The sequence below is a fragment of the Pleurodeles waltl genome, chromosome 10, assembly GCF_031143425.1.
Source record: "Pleurodeles waltl isolate 20211129_DDA chromosome 10, aPleWal1.hap1.20221129, whole genome shotgun sequence".
NCBI lineage: Eukaryota > Metazoa > Chordata > Amphibia > Caudata > Salamandridae > Pleurodeles > Pleurodeles waltl.
The window spans coordinates 220,790,072-220,813,092 of record NC_090449.1 but is presented as its reverse complement, the minus strand read 5'-3'; the positions used below and the strand labels follow the sequence as shown (position 1 = coordinate 220,813,092).

Here is a 23,021-nt window from a genome sequence, read left to right as displayed (position 1 = left end):
CGGCACCGAAAAAGGCCCAAACAGCGCCGAGGTCGTCCGACTCCGGTCGAGACACCGGCACGCAGCCTTCTCGGGACCGAGAAAGTGCTGGAGACAAGCCTCGACACCGAGATACCAGTGTGGACACGGCTCGACGCCGAGACAGCGGCACCGAAGAAGATCGACGCTGAGAGGTTTCGGCCCCGAAAAAGAAAAAAGTAACCTCGGAGCCGAAAAAACACGCAGACAGGGTTTCGATGCCGAAACAAACTGCAAGCGACCCAGTTTCAGGCTCTTATACAGAAGAGCACTCGCTAACCTCCCAGATGCAAAAGCATAGGTTTGAGGAAGAGCTACAAGCAACTGATGTGGACCATACGCAAAAGCGTATCTTCATACAGCAGGGGACAGGAAAAATAAGCACCCTTCCCCCCATTAGGAGAAAGAGAAGGTTGGAGTTCCAGACTGAACAGACACCACAACCAAAAGTGGTGAAAAGAGTTACCCCACCACCCTCTCCTCCACCTGTGATTAACGTCTCACCAGCACAAACTCCTTCACATTCCCCAGCTCACACCACCATGAGCCAGGGTGACCAAGATCAAGACGCATGGGACCTATACGACGCCCCAGTGTCAGATAACAGTCCGGAGGCATACCCTACGAAGCCATCTCCACCAGAAGACAGCACCGCGTATTCTCAAGTGGTGGCTAGAGCAGCACAATTTCACAACGTAAGCCTCCACTCAGAACAGGTCGAGGATGATTTTTTATTCAACACACTCTCCTCCACCCACAGCTCATACCAAAGCCTGCCTATGCTCCCTGGTATGCTCCGGCACGCGAAATAAATCTTTAAGGAGCCGGTCAAAAGTAGGGCAATCACACCAAGGGTGGAAAAAAAGTATAAGGCGCCTCCTACAGACCCGGTTTTCATCACTACACAGCTGCCACCAGACTCTGTCGTTGTAGGAGCAGCTAGGAAAAGGGCCAATTCCCACACATCTGGAGATGCACCACCCCCAGTTAAAGAAAGCCGCAAGTTCGATGCAGCTGGTAAAAGAGTCGCAGCACAAGCTGCAAACCAGTGGCGCATCGCGAACTCCCAGGCACTACTTGCGTGCTATGACAGAGCCCACTGGGACGAGATGCAACATCTCATTGAACATCTGCCCAAGGACTTACAAAATAGGGCAAAACAAGTGGTTGAGGAGGGACAGACCATTTCCAACAACCAGATCCGCTCCTCCATGGACGCTGCAGATACAGCTGCACGGACAATTAATACATCTGTAACTATCAGAAGGCATGCATGGCTCCGAACGTCTGGATTTAAACCAGAGATTCAACAAGCAGTTCTCAATATGCCTTTTAATGAAAAAGAACTGTTCGGTCCAGAAGTGGACACAGCGATTGAGAAACTCAAAAAAGATACGGACACTGCCAAAGCCATGGGCGCACTCTACTCCCCGCAGAGCAGAGGGAATTACAGCACATTCCGTAAAACGCCCTTTCGAGGGGGGTTTCGGGGTCAAAGCACACAAGCCAGCACCTCACAAGCAACACCGTCCAGTTACCAGGGACAGTATAGAGGAGGTTTTCGGGGACAATATAGAGGAGGGCAATTCCCTAGAAATAGAGGAAGATTTCAGAGCCCCAAAACCCCTACTACTAAACAGTGACTCACATGTCACTCACCCCCTCCACACAACACCAGTGGGGGGGAAGAATAAGTCATTATTACAAAGCATGGGAGGAAATCACTACAGACACTTGGGTTCTAGCAATTATCCAACATGGTTATTGCATAGAATTTCTACAATTCCCTCCAAGCATACCACCAAAAGCACAAAATTTGACAACACACCATTCCAATCTCCTGGAGATAGAAGTGCAGGCACTATTGCAAAAGAATGCAATCGAATTAGTGCCAAACACACAAATAAACACAGGAGTTTACTCACTGTACTTTCTGATACCAAAGAAGGACAAAACGCTGAGACCAATCCTAGACCTCAGAGTAGTGAACACTTTCATCAAATCAGACCACTTTCACATGGTCACACTACAAGAAGTATTGCCATTGCTAAAACTACACGACTACATGGCAACTTTAGACCTCAAGGATGCTTATTTCCATATACCAATACACCCATCGCACAGGAAATACCTAAGGTTTGTATTCAAAGGAATACATTACCAATTCAAGGTACTGCCTTTCGGATTAACAACCGCACCAAGAGTCTTTACCAAATGCCTAGCGGTAGTCGCTGCACACATAAGAAGGCAGCAAATACATGTGTTCCCATATCTAGACGACTGGCTAATCAAGGCCCATTCGTTAATACAGTGCTCAAATCACACAAACCATATCATACAAACCCTCTTCAAACTAGGGTTCACCGTCAATTTCACAAAATCCAAAATTCTGCCGCGCAAGGTACAACAATACCTGGGAGCCATAATAGACACATCAAAAGGAGTAGCCACTCCAAGTCCACAAAGAATTCGAAATTTCAACACCATCATACAACGCATGTATCCAACACAAAGGATACACGCAAAGATGGTACTACAACTCCTAGGCATGATGTCTTCATGCATAGCCATTGTCCCAAACGCAAGACTGCACATGAGGCCCTTACAACAGTGCCTAGCATCACAATGGTCACAAGCACAGGGTCACCTTCTAGATCTGGTGTTAATAGACCGCCAAACTTACCTCTCGCTTCTATGGTGGAACAACATAAATTTAAACAAAGGGCGGCCTTTCCAAGACCCAGTGCCACAATACGTAATAACAACAGATGCTTCCATGACAGGGTGGGGAGCACACCTCGATCAACACAGCATACAAGGACAATGGAACGTACATCAAACAAAACTGCATATAAATCACCTAGAACTTCTAGCAGTTTTTCAAGCACTAAAAGCTTTCCAACCAATAATAGTTCACAAATACATTCTCGTCAAAACAGACAACATGACAACAATGTATTATCTAAACAAGCAGGGGGGGACGCACTCCACGCAGTTAAGCCTGCTAGCACAAAAGATTTGGCGTTGGGCAATTCACAACCAAATTCGCCTAATAGCACAATTTATACCAGGGATCCAAAATCAACTCGCAGACAATCTCTCTCGAGATCACCAACAGGTCCACGAATGGGAAATTCACCCCCAAATTCTGAACACTTATTTCAAACTCTGGGGAACACCTCAGATAGACTTGTTTGCGACAAGGGAGAACGCAAAATGCCAAAACTTCGCATCCAGATACCCACACGAACAATCCCAAGGCAATGCCCTATGGATGAACTGGTCAGGGATATTTGCTTACGCTTTTCCTCCTCTCCCTCTCCTTCCTTACCTGGTAAACAAACTCAGTCAAAGCAAACTCAAACTCATATTGATAGCACCAACTTGGGCAAGGCAACCCTGGTACACAACGCTACTAGACCTATCAGTAGTACCCTGCATCAAATTGCCCAACAGGCCAGATCTGTTGACACAGCACAACCAAAAGATCAGACACCCAGATCCAGCATCGCTGAATCTAGCAATCTGGCTCCTGAAATCCTAGAATTCGGGCACTTACAACTTACCCAAGAATGTATGGAAGTCATAAAACAAGCCAGAAGGCCATCCACCAGGCACTGCTATGCAAGTAAATGGAAGAGGTTTGTTTGCTACTGCCATATTAATCAAATACAACCATTACACACAACTCCAGAACATGTAGTGGGTTACTTGCTTCACTTACAAAAATCTAACCTGGCTTTCTCTTCCATTAAAATACACCTTGCAGCAATATCTGCATACCTGCAGACTACCTATTCAACTTCCCTATACAGGGAGTGCAGAATTATTAGGCAAATGAGTATTTTGACCACATCATCCTCTTTATGCATGTTGTCTTACTCCAAGCTGTATAGGCTCGAAAGCCTACTACCAATTAAGCATATTAGGTGATGTGCATCTCTGTAAAGAGAAGGGGTGTGGTCTAATGACATCAACACCCTATATCAGGTGTGCATAATTATTAGGCAACTTCCTTTCCTTTGGCAAAATGGGTCAAAAGAAGGACTTGACAGGCTCAGAAAAGTCAAAAATAGTGAGATATCTTGCAGAGGGATGCAGCACTCTTAAAATTGCAAAGCTTCTGAAGCGTGATCATCGAACAATCAAGCGTTTCATTCAAAATAGTCAACAGGGTCGCAAGAAGCGTGTGGAAAAACCAAGGCGCAAAATAACTGCCCATGAACTGAGAAAAGTCAAGTGTGCAGCTGCCACGATGCCACTTGCCACCAGTTTGGCCATATTTCAGAGCTGCAACATCACTGGAGTGCCCAAAAGCACAAGGTGTGCAATACTCAGAGACATGGCCAAGGTAAGAAAGGCTGAAAGACGACCACCACTGAACAAGACACACAAGCTGAAACGTCAAGACTGGGCCAAGAAATATCTCAAGACTGATTTTTCTAAGGTTTTATGGACTGATGAAATGAGAGTGAGTCTTGATGGGCCAGATGGATGGGCCCGTGGCTGGATTGGTAAAGGGCAGAGAGCTCCAGTCCGACTCAGACGCCAGCAAGGTGGAGGTGGAGTACTGGTTTGGGCTGGTATCATCAAAGATGAGCTTGTGGGGCCTTTTCGGGTTGAGGATGGAGTCAAGCTCAACTCCCAGTCCTACTGCCAGTTCCTGGAAGACACCTTCTTCAAGCAGTGGTACAGGAAGAAGTCTGCATCCTTCAAGAAAAACATGATTTTCATGCAGGACAATGCTCCATCACACGCGTCCAAGTACTCCACAGCGTGGCTGGCAAGAAAGGGTATAAAAGAAGGAAATCTAATGACATGGCCTCCTTGTTCACCTGATCTGAACCCCATTGAGAACCTGTGGTCCATCATCAAATGTGAGATTTACAAGGAGGGAAAACAGTACACCTCTCTGAACAGTGTCTGGGAGGCTGTGGTTGCTGCTGCACGCAATGTTGATGGTGAACAGATCAAAACACTGACAGAATCCATGGATGGCAGGCTTTTGAGTGTCCTTGCAAAAAAAGGTGGCTATATTGGTCACTGATTTGTTTTTGTTTTGTTTTTGAATGTCAGAAATGTATATTTGTGAATGTTGAGATGTTATATTGGTTTCACTGGTAATAATAAATAATTAAAATGGGTATATATTTTTTTTTGTTAAGTTGCCTAATAATTATGCACAGTAATAGTCACCTGCACACACAGATATCCCCCTAACATAGCTAAAACTAAAAACAAACTAAAAACTACTTCCAAAAATATTCAGCTTTGATATTAATGAGTTTTTTGGGTTCATTGAGAACATGGTTGTTGTTCAATAATAAAATTAATCCTCAAAAATACAACTTGCCTAATAATTCTGCACTCCCTGTATAAGATACCAGTCATTAAAGCATTCATGGAGGGCCTTAGGAGAATTATACCACCAAGAACACCACCTGTTCCTTCATGGAACCTAAATGTTGTCCTAACTAGACTTATGGGTCCACCTTTTGAACCCATGCACTCCTGCGACATACAGTTCCTAACCTGGAAGGTGGCATTTCTCATCGCCATTACTTCCCTAAGAAGAGTAAGCGAGATTCAGGCGTTTACAATACAGGAACCTTTTATACAACTACACAAGAATAAGGTCGTCCTAAGGACCAATCCTAAATTTTTGCCAAAGGTTATTTCACCGTTCCATCTAAATCAAACAGTGGAACTTCCAGTGTTCTTTCCACAGCCAGATACCGTAGCTGAAAGGGCACTACATACATTAGATGTCAAAAGAGCATTGATGTATTACATTGACAGAACAAAAAACATCAGAAAGACTAAACAACTATTTATTGCATTTCAAAAACCTCATGCAGGAAACCCAATATCAAAACAAGGTATAGCCAGATGGATAGTTAAATGCATCCAAATCTGCTACCTTAAAGCTAAACGACAGCTGCCCATTACACCAAGGGCACACTCAACCAGAAAGAAAGGTGCTACCATGGCCTTTCTAGGAAACATCCCAATGCAAGAAATATGTAAGGCAGCCACATGGTCTACGCCTCACACATTCACCAAGCACTACTGTGTAGACGTGTTATCCGCACAACAAGCCACAGTAGGTCAAGCCGTATTAAGAACATTATTTCAAACTACTTCCACTCCTACAGGCTGATCCACCGCTTTTGGGGAGATAACTGCTTACTAGTCTATGCAGAACATGCGTATCTACAGCGACAGATGCCATCGAACTGAAAATGTCACTTACCCAGTGTACATCTGTTCGTGGCATCAGTCGCAGTAGATTCGCATGTGCCCACCCGCCTCCCCGGGAGCCTGTAGCAGTTTGGAAGTTACCTTCAATTATTTATATATGTATCATCTCAACCTTAAATAGGTGCATACTTAGTCACTCCATTGCATGGGCACTATTACTACAATTCAACTCCTACCTCACCCTCTGCGGGGAAAAACAATCGAAGATGGAGTCGACGCCCATGCGCAATGGAGACAAAAGGAGGAGTCACTCGGTCCCGTGACTCGAAAGACTTCTTCGAAGAAAAACAACTTGTAACACTCCGGCCCAACACCAGATGGCGAGCTATTGCAGAACATGCGAATCTACTGCGACTGATGCCACGAACAGATATACACTGGGTAAGTGACATTTTCATTTCTGTTTATTATCAACCATTTGAAAACTATTGACTATGTAAGTTAAAAACTGAAATACGAAGATATAAAATAAACTGTGTAGTAGTAATCAGAATTGCATCTTATACAATACATCCCGTAAAGTGCATCAGTGGCAGTAAATCAAGTAGCTATTAACCATGAGTGTTAATTTACAAACTGTGAAAGATAGTTGTTCCATACAACACTTGTTAGTGATTACTCTCCTGTGCTTCCCAGAGCTGCTTATAAACTTTGCAGTGCTAAATTACACCTTTTTTTCCACCCCAGGGCTGTTACAGAACATTTTACTCTCCATAGAAGTGTTTACTCCGTAGGAAGAAAAAAGGCTGGAACTATTGTTTCCTTTGACCTTAGTACATCTTCAGTAGCTGTAGGGCACCAAACCTTCGTTGCACATTTATCCATAGCCCTCTTAGATGTGAAGGATCGTAGTGGAAAATCGGGAGTCTGAATATCGAGACTGCTTTTATTTTGAGACCAGCTGATCTAGTTAGCTCACATCTCAGATGAATGCATTGACTTATATTTCATATATCAGTGACTTAGGCCACCAACAATGGTGTATATAGCACTTAGTCTTGCAGTGTACTCATTCCCAAAACTTGTCCACTCCAGTGGATGTATTTATACTAGTTTGTTTCGCCCACAAGTCCCTTTTGAGTTGGTTCAAACCCATTTTGAGGACTATACTGTGGATGTGATCAACCCAGAAAAAAAGGTCAAGAGATTCTCTCAGGCTTGAAATCTAATTGTCACTGTGATTGTCCGATGTTAGTCCCACAATAATAATGATTTGAGATCTGTTTTTGAGCTGACAGTCTACATTTAACTCAGTTTAATTAAGCTGGGCCAGCGTGCTTTAATAGTTTGTAAAAATAAAGATCGTAAAAACAGTAGTTCACCCCTCGTTCAGCAAGTTAAAAAACTTTGTTTTTGAAATGTAAATTTGTAGATGCTGTAGCTTACAATGAAAAATCCTTTACACAATTTTTTGCAGTTATTATTGTAATGGTTTGTGCATTTATTGCATGGTTTTGAAACGAGTCAACACTCTTTCCTCTATTGCTGTTTGTTAATCCCATTATTACTTAGGCCCCAATCCTGAGTCTGGGGGTCCGAGGACCACCAGACGCACAGTGGCAGTCCGACGCTGCGCCAGTAGCAGTCCGATTGGCACATTACGAGGTAGGCTGTCCGACCCGCCAACCCACCACCATGATGCTAGATCCCAACAGGCTGACAGCGGGGCTGGTGTAATGAGCCAGGGCAGCGTTTAACTCAGCACTGCCCTGCTGATTACAACCTTGTTTTCAGACTGCCTTTTCATGGCAGTTCCACCACCATGAAAAGGCTGGCATGGAACAGGTGCAGGGGGCCTCAGGGGGGCCCCTGCACTGCCCAGGCAGGGGACCCTGGCTGAGGCTGTGAAATGATCACTGCTGCTAATTTTGCTCAAGGAGGCCACTAGTATAATCTTGTTTAAAGTGGACACTATTACAACTCTAATATCAACTTTGGAAAATTTTCTGTGAACATAAATACATATCTCCTATTACAGAAAAGGCTGCAGAACCCGATCTGAATAATAGAGAGTTGGGAGAGATCAGGACCTTGGGTTGTTTGAAACTATTTCACAAAACAAGTCATGCTAATTTTGGCGACTTGAATAATGTAGTATTTGGAAATGCCAACACGGAATCTATCAGTAACCTCTATTTATCTGGGTGTTCACCAGGGCCTTTAGTTGTACAGTTAAGATCTGTTTTTTTGTGTTATCTAGGATAATAATACTAATTTTGCAGTGTGATTAAAAAAATATAAGATATCATTATTTTTATCTTATGGTTATGTAAGCCATTCCTAATATTCGTAGTGTTGGAATAATACTCATTTTATAGCTTTACTTGTTGCTTTGCAAATTTTGAATAATTCTTTCATGCACTGGGTAATTTTTTAGGTAGAAAGCATATTAATGTGTGCCATTAATAAAATGTTTAACCAGTTCTCTTTCTTTTTCTTTTTTTGGATGTTATTCTGTAGGTTGGAATTGTTGGTCGAACTGGCGCTGGAAAATCATCACTTACATTAGGTCTGTTTCGAATTAACGAAGCAGCTGAAGGAAATATTATCATTGATGGAGTTAACATAGCAAAAATAGGTCTTCATGATCTCAGGTTTAAAATCACCATTATCCCCCAGGTAAAAATAAAGTATTTTTCTTTTTTCACCAAGCATCTGATGTAACAAGACTGAATGATACTAAACACAGCATATGCAGCTACCTTAATTATAAACTAAGTACACTTTTGCAAATGTAATAAAGTACAAGAAACAAATGTGGACATCTTCGTTTTGCACCTTTCTCATGTTATGAAGTTGCTTTTTGGGCAGTCTATACATGGCAGTTTTTGCAAAGCCATCACAGAGTTCACAAGCATTTTCACTGTGAGTTTGTCTCCATTACAGCAGTCGCAGCCATTACCTGATGTGACAACCCCCTTGTATATGGAGCCGGCTCTTCCATCTTTTAGTCAGTTCTTTTCTTCCATCAACATACAATATCTGGAACTAAACATTCTTGACTATTGCATTTTCTACAATTTCTTTATAAATGTTGGGATTTTAATGTGAAACACTGACTTGGAAACTCAATACAGAAAGTAAAAACACATTGTTATTCCAACTTAAGAATATTCTGCATCTGATGCCTGGACAGCATTCATAAAACTAGTGCCCGCTCCTCATGCCTCTCTATGAACACAAAAGCTGATTGTGAGACAGTGAATATGTTGTTTACAGACTTTCATCCACAGGACACATAGGGCTTTATTGCAGCATCCTGTCGGCAGGAAATGGGATGATTTCCCAGAACCCTGAGAAACTGAACAGACAAAGTAAGAAATTCTGTTTCAACCTGCCACTTATAATAATCGGAAACTGAATTTTCCCTCCCATGCACAGGATCCTAACACATTTATTTGAATATGCTCTTGTCTTTGGAAAATCCAGTTTTTGAAAACAAAAGTACATATATAGTATCCTTTGACAGGGCAACGTAGGACAAATGGTGGTGGTGTTTTTTTTTAATGTTTAATACACCCATCCAGAAAGTGGAAACATACGCCCTTAGCTGAACTTTTCAGAAAAAAACACAATAAAGTAATAAGCTGGTTCTTCAGTGTCTTCTGTTACTGGGATTTTTCACAGATAGACCGATTTGCTAACGCATACCTCAGAAGTGCCCAGACTTCACCTTGAGCTTCTACAGGCTAGGAACAAAGGGGAATGTCATTTTGGTCAACTGGCCATGGACGTTTCTTTACACAATTATGTACACCATTAAATTGGAAACCATCAGTCTTCAAACTGATTTACTCCAGAGCTGGGGTGCTTTCCAGAGTTCCAGAATGGCTGAGGAAGTGGTGCTGCACCAATTTGCTTAATCAATTGGCGTAACCTGCCAGTAGTCTCTCTTGCAGATTTCATCTCCTTCACAAGTGTGGAGGACAGCTCCTCCACCGCAATCCTTGAGACATTGAGCTTAATGGCTTGGCTCCTCAATCTGTATCAATCAAACATTTAAAAAGCTCTCAGAACTGCATTAACATTTTGTAGGAAGCCAAACCTTCACAAACTAGGTCTTCCTAAGTTTTCAAATGGAAGAGATTCTGCATCCAGAAGATTACTGGTCCTCTTCCACGACCAAGCGCCAGGAAGAAGTGGTTCTTTCTTATCCTCTCAATTTGGCTAAAGCGAGGTTGCAACTCTTTTCTGTAAAGGTATGTCTTGCAGCAATCACACTTAATGGAAATGTCCTTCACAAATCATTTTTTTCAATTTCCCAATTCTAAAGGACTTCCTAGGAGAGATTAAGAAGTTCTTTCTACCAATCAGGGGACCTTGTTTTCCATGGCAACTTAGTGGAGTCCTTGTGAAGCTGATCACACTGGTTCCGAACTAATAATAAAGCTTTCTTGCAAAACATCACATGACAGGCTGCTTTGTTAGTGGTGATCATATCTGCCTACAGGATTTGTGATATTCCTAGTTCCTCTTGTCCAACAGAAAGGTCTTTGCATATGCTTAACTTTAAGACAGTGTTGGAATTCCAGCCCTACAAAACAAAGGACATTTAAAAGTTCAAACATGTATTTGTAAATTATACATCTGGTTTATCCACCTCTGAACAATCCAGTTCTAGGTCTACGGTATCGACCTGTGCTGTCAAAAGCCAATATATCACCTAAGCAGGTAAAGCTGCAGCTGCTGCTATATTTGGAGACAGTCCCTTAGATGAGCTCTCTAAAGCAGCTACTTGGAGGTAACATCCACACCTATTTGCACTCTGGCAAGCCTGTAGTTCATATTTACATCCTGGACTAGAAGGACATTAGATTGGCCTGGCCCACTGTTTTATTTCTTCTTTGACACATGGTTCAGGCCTTGGTCATGAGCACCACAGACATTCTCTCATTATACAAGATGAGTGAAACTATTGTTCTCTTAAATTCTGACTCTTTAAGATTCTTAGGCATCCTTGCTTCCTAATACCTAGATCACAAACTGCTTCCACACCCATTTAAAAGCAGATTTTTGACCCTAGTTCTGCATCTGTACAAGCACAGGGTATGCAACATGGCCACCTCCACTGTGGCATGTTTGCACAACCTCACCAGTTCTCTCTCTTCATCGTCTTCTCTTAGCCACATCACTTGAAGTATGAGGAGATGCTTCAGTGGTAGACTTAATGAGCCCACAGTTTCTAGACTGAGTGCATGAAAAGGTATGGAGTCACGGACCAGCTTTTTTGGACTTTGCTAGTTCTAAGAAAGGAATGGCAGTACAGGAGAGATGCTTTGGTGAGGGGTGATCCTACAATGTATTGGACATTTGCCAGGCTGCTATATGGGCATCCATGTTTACCTTTCACTAGGCATTTCTGCCTTGACTGTCAGCTCCATAGAGAGGGACATTGTGCCATTTAGTTCTTTGACTTCTTGGTGCAGGTTCACTCCTAAGACTCTGCTTTTTTGGGAGCTACTGCTTCTTCAGGAGAGCAATTTGTGGTTAAACATATGCATCAGAAGAAGTAATTTCCTTTGGTAACTCTTTTTCTGGTGGTTACTTTAACTAACTGTAGATTCCTCACATCCCTTTCCATTATGTGAATTGCATCCACCTGTTAAAAAGGTCCCAGATTAGATTTTGCGCACTGACTCCTCCAATTTGTCATGGTTGATCTGCGTCTGAGGGGCCAGAAATGTTCAAAATAAACTGGCCTGAGCATGCAGGATTGTGGTGCCTTCATGCGCCTTCGTCATCACATTTGGAGGCAGAGCCAGGCTGTCTCTGGAGTCTCTGGAGTCTTTTGGTGCCACATAACTGTACATGGGAGCAAGTGCTGGTCTGGTGATGAGATATCTGCAGTTAGAGGATCCACCAGAAAAAATATTACTGAAGATAAGCAAGATTCTTGACATCTCATCCTTTCTCCATAATGAGAATGATGAGCATGCATAAGACTTGGTCCTTCTGGGATCCTTGTAATCCATAATTGAAGAAACGGCCCATAGCATGACTGGAAACTTCGTGGCATATTGAACAGGTCTTACCTAATGTTTGTCTTTCAAGTTTTTTTGGCACGCCAGTAAGACCAGTTTGCTTAACATCAGTAAGAAATATGGGCTAATGAAGTGATATAAGACGTCCCTCTTTAGCCTAGTTGCTTGAGGAAAACTCATCCATATCTCTGAAGTGAGACATTCAGGAGCATCTTTCTCAGTGATGCTGTAGCTGTGAGACAGTCAGGCCCTTATATGCTTGATAGATAATGAAGGAAGCTTAATCTTGTACTGAGCCCTGGAGCTAAAGTACTCATACAACCACATGTCAGCTAGAGTTTGCCCCTCTGTCTTTGATAGATAATGCTTTTAGTAAGTTAAAAGGAGGATCACATTTGCAGGGCCAAATGGAAGATCAGAGACGCAACAGGTCCCTCTGTGGCTCCTATCAGCATAACCAGTGGCTGTGTCAGCACCAACTGTACAGCTGCTTAAGTGGTCTGTCTTTTTTCTGAGTCCGAGCAATTGCTACAAAACACCTAGCATAGACTAAGCCTCGGGCCAAATCACAGCTGGTGAGAATTTGGACTGGCTGCTGTACTCACTCCAAGTTGTAGAGGAGCTCTTCTCCCTGACTCCAGGTGTTGCAAGTATTGCTAAGGCAAGTGACACCTGGGGAGGAAAGCCAGAGGTACATCTGATTGCCCCAGTGATCTTCCGCAGCAAAATATGGCTCCACCATGGGAGTACAGACTATGCAGCGCTGCTTTTGCCTAATATTAAGCTGTAGCCAAGAAGAAGTAGTAAGGGCCAGTGCTCTCACTTCATGGTATCTCAAGAACCATTCCAGTCCTCGCAATGGCTTTCCCAGCAGTCTCTCAGTGCAACAACATAAACAAGAGCAATACTTTGCAAAGCCACAGTGAGTAAGTAGCCTCTTTGGGTATCTCAGTGATGGACACATCTGCCGTGCCAGGCTAGTGGCTAACTCATTAACATCAATCCTAGACAAACATTGTTTTCCCAATCACCACTCCATTTAACAACAAGAGGGTACATAACAGGATGCCTTCCCTCAAATAGGACATAGGAACCTCAAACCGATCCCATGGAGATAGACAAGACATAAAAGTAAAAATGAATTATTGCGTAATACCAACTGATTAAAAGAGTTATCTATTAAGGACGAGAGCCCTCACCAATTGACGAGGTGGCAGACTTCATCATAGGACTCCTCCTCACAGCCAAAAGCAGAAGGTACTACCCTGCGAACATGGAGCGTGTGTAATGTGAATGCAATGCAGGCTGAATGCCTGAAAAATAGGTACAGAAGAAAAATGTTCCGTTAAAAATATCTATGTTGAGTCCTACTCTATATTATGGTCTCCTACAGGGCATGTTAAAAAAAAGTTAGAGGAATAATTTGCCCTTTGAGGTGAACATGTACCTGTGCACCAGTATGGTGAATCTGTACATGTTTGAATTTGAGAGCCAAAGGTGCCACCACTGCACTATCTCTTTGACTCCTAGTCCTGGACATAAGCCAGGCAGCCACTTGGGCATTGCTGCACGTTTAACAATCACTATCATCTTGACAATCCGGATTGGTGGGCATTTTGCCCGTTCAGCATAGTCTAACCAGTTTACAGACTCTCCTCTGGGAAAGTATTGCGTGGGTGTCTATTCTGAGCTAAGGAATCAGCAGCTAGATGTCAGATGAACAAGTTACTTACCTTTGGTAGCATCTTATCTGGTAGAGAGACTGGCCGCAGATTCCTTATGTGATCATCGCCGTTCTGTGAACTGTTATTTCCATTTCAATATGTCACTGAGGAGATCTCTTTGGTACACTAGTCTTGTTACCTCAATTTGGCTCTATTCTTCTGGTGCGGAAAGTAATCATGAAACTGGGATCAGCGCACTGAGGTGGGGCCTATATAGGCACACTGCACGTCCTTTTTGACGCAGACAATGTGGGCATGGAACTGTGATGATAACAAATCAACATAGGGTCTAGGGGCAATCATTGTACATAAACAAAACTTCAGGACCTACTCACTGCTGCAGAACAGAAACATAAATAAAGCCCCTCAGTGAAAATGTACACAGACATGAATTTAATTAGAGCCCTATTGCAGGTGCTTACATCTAAACAGATAGAGATGTCCCTGATGCAATTAAATCAGTACATTTTAGAAAAGGGAACAAAGTAGATAGATTGTTAGCGATGTACCTCTAAGCTGAAAAGGGTAAAAGGAAATATATCACAGATTAATACCAGACAGGGCGAGCTTGCCACGGATGGGCAGGATAAGAGACCAGCATTTGCCCAGTTTTATTAAAAGCTTTATGGTGCTGCGTTTAGAGTACAGACAATAGGTTCTTGAGCATGACCTTTGATAGTATGATAGTACCAGCAAGGGCAGAGTACCTTGATAAGCTATTGAGAAACAGGAGATTCTATTTGCTCTAAGATCCATTAAGTGCATTAAAGCCCTAGGTCTAGACGCCATCCCTTTGGCTTTTTATTTGCACAATGTGGATCTCTTGCTCCAACCATTACAAAAGTTGTTTAACTCCTGTAATGAAAGGGACTGTGTTAACCTGCATGATATGTAATGGAGAAATCACACTAATTTCAAAACCTAAGCAAAATCCTAAGGACTGTTCATCATATTGCTCCATAACACTTCTAAAAACTGATGTCAGAATCTTATTTAAAACCCTGACCAATAGACTGGATAAGATAGTCCCAATATTACCAGGTGTCTACCAGATAGGCTTTATGAAGGGAAAACAGGGCTCCGATGACATTAGCTGAGTGGGCCATCTCATTGAGAAGGCAAAATTGAAAGAATTTGAGGCCCTCCTGTTGATATTAGATGCTGAAAAGGCATTTCACAGAGTGAGCTGATAGTTATTGAGCAATGTCCTCTCAATGGTGAAGATAGGACCAATGAAGGGGTAGATTCTATCTAATTACCGAACGCCTAAAGCTTCAGTGCAGATTAATAGCATCTAGTCCAACAAAAATAAAGCTTGCATGCCCCCGTCCCTTACCTTTTTTGCACTAGTGATAACGTCCCTGGTGTGCTATTGGAGTGGATTCTATGATCGAGGGCATAATGTTAATAATGTGGACCCTAAGTTCAGTCTAGTTGCTGAGGATGTGGTATTTGACTATTAAGGACCCAGAGGCTTATCTCCCAATTATGATGAAGTTTTCATTGAATTTAAATAAACCTCTGGCCTTCAGATAAATATAGTGAAATTGAAAATACTGTGTTGTGCCCTCACATAGAATACAGGCATTAAATTCACTGACCCCTCTAGCTGAGGTAAAGGCATCTATCAAAAACTTGGACCTTAATATCTTCAGCTCCGTAACAGACTGGATGAAACTTAACTGGCCCACTTTAAAACACAAATTCCCATTGCCCTTGCCCATTCTGGGTAAAAATAGCATTATCGAGATTAATATCCTACTTTGCCTTTTGTACCTGTTTCGTTCTGTGCTCACGGCGCGCCCACTAGCAATATTAAAAATCCTCTAGAAAGGTCTATTAACATTCATGAGGAGCAAAGCAAGAGCAAGTAGAAAGCTGCTTATGGCTCCTGCAGAGAGAGAGGGGTGTTACTTTTCCCTTTTTCTTTCATTACGAAGGAGCAAAGTACTTGCATGTAATAGTCAAATTGCCTATGCAAGCAATTAAAAAAAACATTAAATATGTATGGAAAGAGCCCTGTCCCATCAACCGATGTGGAGTGCACCATGATCACTTAAAGAGCATAGACTATGCAATATGTACATATCGAAGGTTACCAAAACAATGCTTGAGACATTGGATAAGCTGATGTTAAAAGTGGGACTTGCTACATTCCCTTTCCCCTATTCTATGTTACATCACAAGCCACAATTGATCCCTGCTTTAGTTGAAGAGCAGTATAGCAAGTGAAGTTCTGGGGAAGTTTACTGTTGTGATTAAAACAAAAGACTAGCCATAATATTTGTATTATCAAACCGCAAAAAAAGTGAAAAATCAATGCACAGCAGTCAATGTGTGTGTAAATAAGATCATTTTAAAGATTAATTTGATGATGCAAGGGATGTTGGGTTGATTGGAGCTCACATGTTGGCATTTATCAGGTAAATCACAATTTTTCTAGCTGCAGGGATTTTGAATGTCGATGCAAAACACCTATACACTGCAGCAAAAAGCACGCACATAGGTACAGTGTCACTCGCTGCTCTATCATCAAATGTCAAGTGCTCTTAACATTACACAATATTGAAACCAAGTTGGTACTAGTACCACTAAAGTACCACAACAGCATGCTGTGCATAACCCTGTTTTACATGGCTGGAGAATACATGGAGAAATTCACGCTTCGCTCTGTTCTTGAACATTGGCAAGTCATTGTTGTATATATAGTCTTATGAACACTTTTTTATGCTACAGGTGTATGCAATAGACTTTTCCTTTACCCTAATATACATGTATACCTCTTAATTTGTTTTTGTAGGATCCTGTGTTGTTTTCAGGCTCCTTGCGGATGAATCTGGATCCCTTTAACAAATACTCAGACGAAGAAGTTTGGTCATCCTTGGAACTGGCTCACTTGAAAAATTTTGTATCTGGTCTTCCAGACAAACTTAATCATGAGTGTTCTGAAGGAGGAGAGAATCTCAGGTAATGACCATTCTATTTCAGTTATTATCTTTCAGCTAAGATGTGGCCTTAAATGTAGGTTAGTCCATTGAAATGCAACTGCTGATCTTTGGGATCCAGGCACTGGGATTTTTCTTCCAGAGTTATGTTTGGATGCTGGATTGTGATATGAGGTACGTTTTTATCCTATGTTCTATTACTCTCATGGATTATTAGCATGGAATACCCATAGCCTCCTAAATTAAGTTTAGTTGGAAAATCATGTTTACCTGAATTATCCCTCCTCCATACCCCCAGAAAGTAAGACCCATCAGCCTTGATCTGCCTTCGAGACTATTGACATTCTAGCTCTTTCTCATGCCTTGCATAATATCACCACACATAGATTTGCATATGTAGAATAACTGATTCCAGCAAAATAAATGTCTACTCCTTTGTGGATAACATTCGAAATATCTTGTAGTGCAGTGATGAGTTTTGATCTTTTTCTCGAAATTGCCTCAACTTTTTTCCTGAGAAAAATTGTTAATATTTTACTATCTTGTTTTAGCATCTTCATCATCATAAGCCCTTTAAAACTTGATGCAGGTGGGTGACCTAAAATGGTCAAAAACACACCAAAAAGGAGCTGGAGGTACGCCTGTCATACATCCACCACAAATAACCTATAATTTACAACTGGTATGGGAGTGATTATTTCCCATAGCATTCCCAGGGAAGAAGAAAGAAAGTACCACGTTACAGGCCAGTCCAGGTACCCCTAAAGTCCATTACTTATGCGTTTTCAGAGTGCACGCTGGGAAGAAGTTGTCTTACTGGTCAGTCCTATCATGTTCACCCTTGATTGTTGAGGTGTTGTGCCTTTAAGACACAACAATTGCTGTACTGTGGCTTCTCCTCTGTGCTATATGGAAACAGATTAAGAATTTCGACATTAACATCTGTTTTTCGACTCATTACAGATAAGGCTTGGTGCATTTCAAGTTTAGTTTGGTCATGGGCCAAAACATTTTTTATCAGTTGACACAAAATATGCCACTGTGATTTAATGTTTGGGAGTGAACAACTCTGAGTCTATGATATAAGCAAAGTGTGGTGTTATTCCAGCATTTTAGTTCCCTATTCGACAGTCCAGGTCAGCAGAACATTCTTCAGGGGATTCATGCACAGAGAGAAACCCTTATATTCTGTGCTTTAGTTCTCTTGGGCGCCGCAGATGTTGGTAAATGTAGTATCGGACTGTTAGACTTTTGCTTATGCAGGGTCATCCCCAGTCTTTTTTGCCTCCTGCCTCCTATTTTTTTCGGACCTGTTGCTGTTGGCTTTTCAACTCTGAGCACTTTACCACTGCTAACCAGTGCTAAAGTGCATATGCTCTCCTGTTTAAATTGTATGTAAGTGGTTTATCCATGATTGGCATATTTGATTTACTAGTAAGTCCCTAGTAAGGTGCACTAGAGGTGCCAGGGCCTGTAAATCAAATGCTACTAGTGGGCCTGCAGCACTGGTTGTGCCACCCACATAAGTAGCTCTGTAATCATGTCTCAGACCTGCCACTGCAGTGTCTGTATGTGTAATTTTACACTGTAAATTCGACTTGGCAAGTGTACCCACTTGCCAGGCCTAAACCTTCCCTTTCCTTACATGTAAGGCACCCCTAAGGTAGGCCCTAGGTAGCCCCAAGGGCAGGGTGCAGTGTATGGATAAGGTAGGACATATAGTAATGTGGTTTATATGTCCTGACAGTGAAATACTGCCAATTTCGTTTTCACTGTTGCAAGGTCTGTCTCTCTCATAGGATAATATGGGGGCTACCTTTAAATATGATTAAAGTGTAGATTCCCCTAGAGAGTAGATGGACATGTGGAGTTTGGGATCCCTGAACTCACAATTTAAAAATACATCTTTTAGTAAAGTTGATTTTAAGATTGTGAGTTTGGAAATGCCACTTTTAGAAAGTGAGCATTTTCTTGCTTAAACCATTCTGTGACTCTGCCTTGTTTGTGGATTCCCTGTCTGGGTCAGTTTGACAGTTGGGTTGTTTTTCACCTCACACCAGACAGTGACACAAAGGGAGCTGGGGTGTAATCTGCATTCCTGATTAGCCATCTCTGCTAGGAGGGAGGGGTGGAGTGGTCACTCTCATCTGAAAGGACTGTGCCTGCCTCTGACAATGCTGTCTCCAACCCCCTGGTGTGTGTCTGAAGCCTTGCCTGGGCAAGGCAGGATTTCACAAGAAGGTGTGAGTCCCCTTTGAAGGAAGGTGACTTCAAAGACTAAAATGGGTATAAGAAGGGCACCCAAACTTACAAACTTTAGAAACACTTCTGGAATCAAGGGGAACCTCTGCCTGGAGAAGAGCTGATCGCTGAGGAACAAGTGCTGCCCTGCCTGTGACTGTGCTTTGTGGAGCTTTCCTGCAGTGCTGCTTCTGCCTGAGTAAGAGGGCAAAGACTGGACTTTGTGTGCCTTCCATCTTGAAGAGGAAATCTCCAAGGGCTTGATGTAGAGCTTGCCTCCTGTTGTTGAAGTCTCAGGGATAGCAAAGACTTCTTCCTGCCAGCACCTGGAGTCTCTGGAGAGACCCCTACTCTGCTCTGTGGTGCCCTTCCAGTTCCTGGGACCCTGAAAGGAGAGGCTGGCAGCCTAAAGACAAAAATACACGCACCGAGCACCGTGCGGAGAAAAGATCGACGCGAATCCGATCGCGGCTGAGAAAACGACGCGACGCCGGTTCCGCAGCTGAGAAACGACGCCGCAGGAAACGCGACCGAAAAACCGACGCCCGGAGCAGGAGAAACGACGCGCAGCATCGCTGACGGAGGCTGAGAGATCGCACCCTGCGCCGCAGGACTTTCGGATCGTCGTGTGGCTTGCTTTTTCAACGCGCACCGCCGTGCCGAGTTGTTTTCGACGCACACAGCCGTGCAGGGTTACTTTCGACGCACACCGCCCGTGCGGGGTTATTTTTGACGCAAACCAGGTACATTTACACGCTAGCAGCGCTAGTGTGTTGTTACAACTACCTAAAGACTCTTTTTATTTTAAACCTTTAAAAAATCATAACTTGACTTGTGTATGTTGGATTTTTGTCGTTTTGGTCTTGTTTTGTCTAGATAAATATTTCCTATTTTTCTAGACTGGTGTTGTGTCATTTTGTAGTGTTTTCATTAAGTTACTGTGTGTGTTGGTACAAATACTTTACGCCCAGCACTCTGAGGTTAAGCCTACTGCTCTGCCAAGCTACCAAGGGGGTAAGCAGGGGTTAGCTGAGGGTGATTCTCTTTTATCCTAACTAGAGTGAGGGTCCTTGCTTGAACAGGGGGTAACCTGACTGTCAACCAAAGACCCCATTTCTAACATTGGTGACCAGCGGTCGGGATTGGACTTGTATTTGTACTTGATATACAGTAATTAAGTGTACACTACTGTTTTGATCTCAGACCACTACGTGACCACATACTACTTGTTTGGTGATCTTTTGATTTTTCTCTTAAGGACTCTTTTTATTCTACTTCCATGATTTTGCTGATCCCTTGACTGATTCTTTTTACTTCATTGGGAAATTATTTTTTTCTGCCTTTTGGAACTTTGCACTTGTGACCATCATGTCTCAATCTGGAGATGCAACAGCTGGAGCTGTGTTTGAAATGGAGAAACTGAAGGAGTACTCAGTTGCTCAATTGAAACAGTTCCTTAAAGATCTTGACTGTCCCACTGAGAGCTCCACCAGGGAGGGGGAGCTGCAACAGGCACAGAGGGCTTGGGTGACAATCAAGAAGGCTGGAGGGCACACAGAGGAGGAGAATATGGGTGGGGAAGTGCAGAGGATACACAGTGGTGTAGTGGAGGAACCTGTTACGCCTGGGGGGAGGGTCCCCAGGAGGGATGGCAGGGTGTCACCCAAGGGTCTGACTCCTGAAGAGTTACAGGACAGACAGGCAGAGAGGGAGTACCAATGGGAGCTGAAAAAGCTTGATTGGGAGTTGGAAGAAAGGAGGAGGAACTTAGAGATTAAAAAAATGATTTATGCTTACGAGCTTAAATTGAAAGAGCTGGAAGTCATGAGGGCTGAGTCCAGCTGGAATGGTGGCAGCAACAATTGTATATCCAGTGACGCTGCAGAAGTGCACATGCCCAGAGAGGTGGTGCCCTACTTGAAGGAGGGAGTTAACACACGCCAGGAGGTTCAGGGGTATGAGGTAGCTCCAGTGATGCACAGGGTCCCTGAGGTGGATTGGGGAACTGGCATGGGGAGTCATATTCCTACTGGTGGGAGGGACACTCTACTGACTCTAGTTGAGAGTGACAGGGAGAGGGGTTCCCCCCAGGTAGAAGTCCTGGTTATGGAGTGTGAAGACATCCCAGAAGAGTGTGGGTTGAGTGTCAGGGACAGTCAGGTACTGTCTCACCAGTCTCAGGAGGGTGATGTGGGGTGCTTTGTCAAAGCAGAGTCACTGGATGGTTGGGTGAAGGGTACTTTGGTTAATTCATGCGAGGGGCTGAGTGATGTAATTGCTGGAGAGCATATGTCTAGTCCTTATTTTCCAGAGCTATGCCAACACCAGGTGGAGTGTGAGTTCTCTGACCCCAGGGAGCTTACAATGGAGGCAGACTTCTGGGTGAGTACCAGAGAGTCTGAAGAGGCATTTGGGGGTGCTCCTGAGAGGGGTGGTCTAGGTAGTTCCCAACCAGGTGAGGTAGGGAAGGATTGTAGTGTCCCAGGTAGGTCCCAGTGTAGTGGGATGGGTGAGGGACCCCATGTCCAGTCTCAGAGGAGAGGGAATGGGGATGGGTTGAGGCCCAAGGTGCCCGAGATCCGGTCCCAGGTCCTGGAGGGTTCCCTGCGGGAACACCAGGAGGGGAGCCTAGCCTGTACCCTAGGGCCATCTGTTGAGGGAGACCCCACAGTGTCAGGAGAACTTGGGGGGGCGGCTGTAGCCAGCGTCCCACCAGTTCTGGTGTCTGGCAGTACCACTCCTAGTGAGGGGGTGCAGAAGTCCAGACAGAGGGTTGAGAGGGGGTTGCGGACCCCAGTGGAGAACCTGGAGGGTCAGGGGTCAGCTCTGAGAGCAGAGCCCCCCATGAATGACCTTGGTGAGACCATTTCTGGATTGGGGGGAATCCAGACTCTGTCAGATGGGCAGAGGTCAGGGGACCTGCGCCCGCCAGACTCTTGTGTGGCCCTTCGGGACAGTGTGTCCCTTGAGGGGGGTAAGTGTGCCCCCCTGGAAGTCCTGGTGTGCCAGTCAATGGTTCAACCGCAGGGTGGTGACTCTGGGTTGAATGATCAGGTTCAGGGGGTAAACTCTGACCTGATGGGGGGTAAGTGTGCTCCCAAGGAAGTCCTGGTGTGCCAGGCAGTGGTTCAACCGCAGGGTGGTGACCCTGGGTTGGATGACCAGGTTCAGAGGGTAAACTCTGACCTGGTAGGGGGTAGGTATGCCCCCCAGGAAGTCCTGGTTTGCCAGGCAGTGATCCAGTCTGTGGGTACAGACCCTGGATTGGGAGGCCAGGTTAAGGGTGTCCCCCCTGACCTGGAGGAAGGGGCTACTGCTAACAGTGCCCCTACCATGTTGTCTTCTGGGGGGGCCACTCCTAGTTGGGTGGTTCAGGACCCCAGAGGAGAGGGCAGGGGGAGGGAAGCCTCACCCCTGGCCCTGGTCCAACCTGAAGGTACAGACCCCAGGTTGGAGGATCAGTTGCAGGTTAACATCCCGGCACTGGTGGAAGAATTGTGCAGGACTGCTTCGACAAGCACCCTGACAGTTTTTGACTCTGGGGGTGCCGCTTCTGCAGGGAGGTTACAGAGCCCCAGAGGGGAGGACCAGGGTCAGGTTGTCATCCCTGACCTGGTGGAAGAGAGAGTGGTCAAAGGGTGCCAGGCACCTGGGGCTACCACCCCCCACTCTCCACAGTCACAGTGGTTAGAGAGGCCTGAGGTCGGGCTCTCATCCCTGACAGTTGTCTGGGGCCACTGTGGCTTGCTGTCCTGGTGGACAGAGTTGCCCCTGGGGGGGGGGAGGACGAGAGTCACACCCCGGGGGTGGAGTGGGCAACACCACTGTGTTGGCCCTGGTGGTACTATCTG

At 44.2% G+C, this 23,021-nt stretch overlaps 1 protein-coding gene across 3 annotated transcripts in view; it reads left to right on the top strand.

Moving 5' to 3' along the window:
- Positions 1 to 23,021, top strand: part of ABCC1 (ATP binding cassette subfamily C member 1 (ABCC1 blood group)) — an 872,430-nt gene that overhangs the window by 793,304 nt on the left and 56,105 nt on the right. For all 3 annotated transcript variants that reach the window (XM_069210194.1, XM_069210193.1, XM_069210195.1), the window contains 2 exons: positions 8,740 to 8,898; positions 16,785 to 16,951. In XM_069210194.1, the coding sequence (XP_069066295.1) occupies positions 8,740 to 8,898; positions 16,785 to 16,951 (326 nt within the window). The remainder of the gene's footprint in view (positions 1 to 8,739; positions 8,899 to 16,784; positions 16,952 to 23,021) is intronic.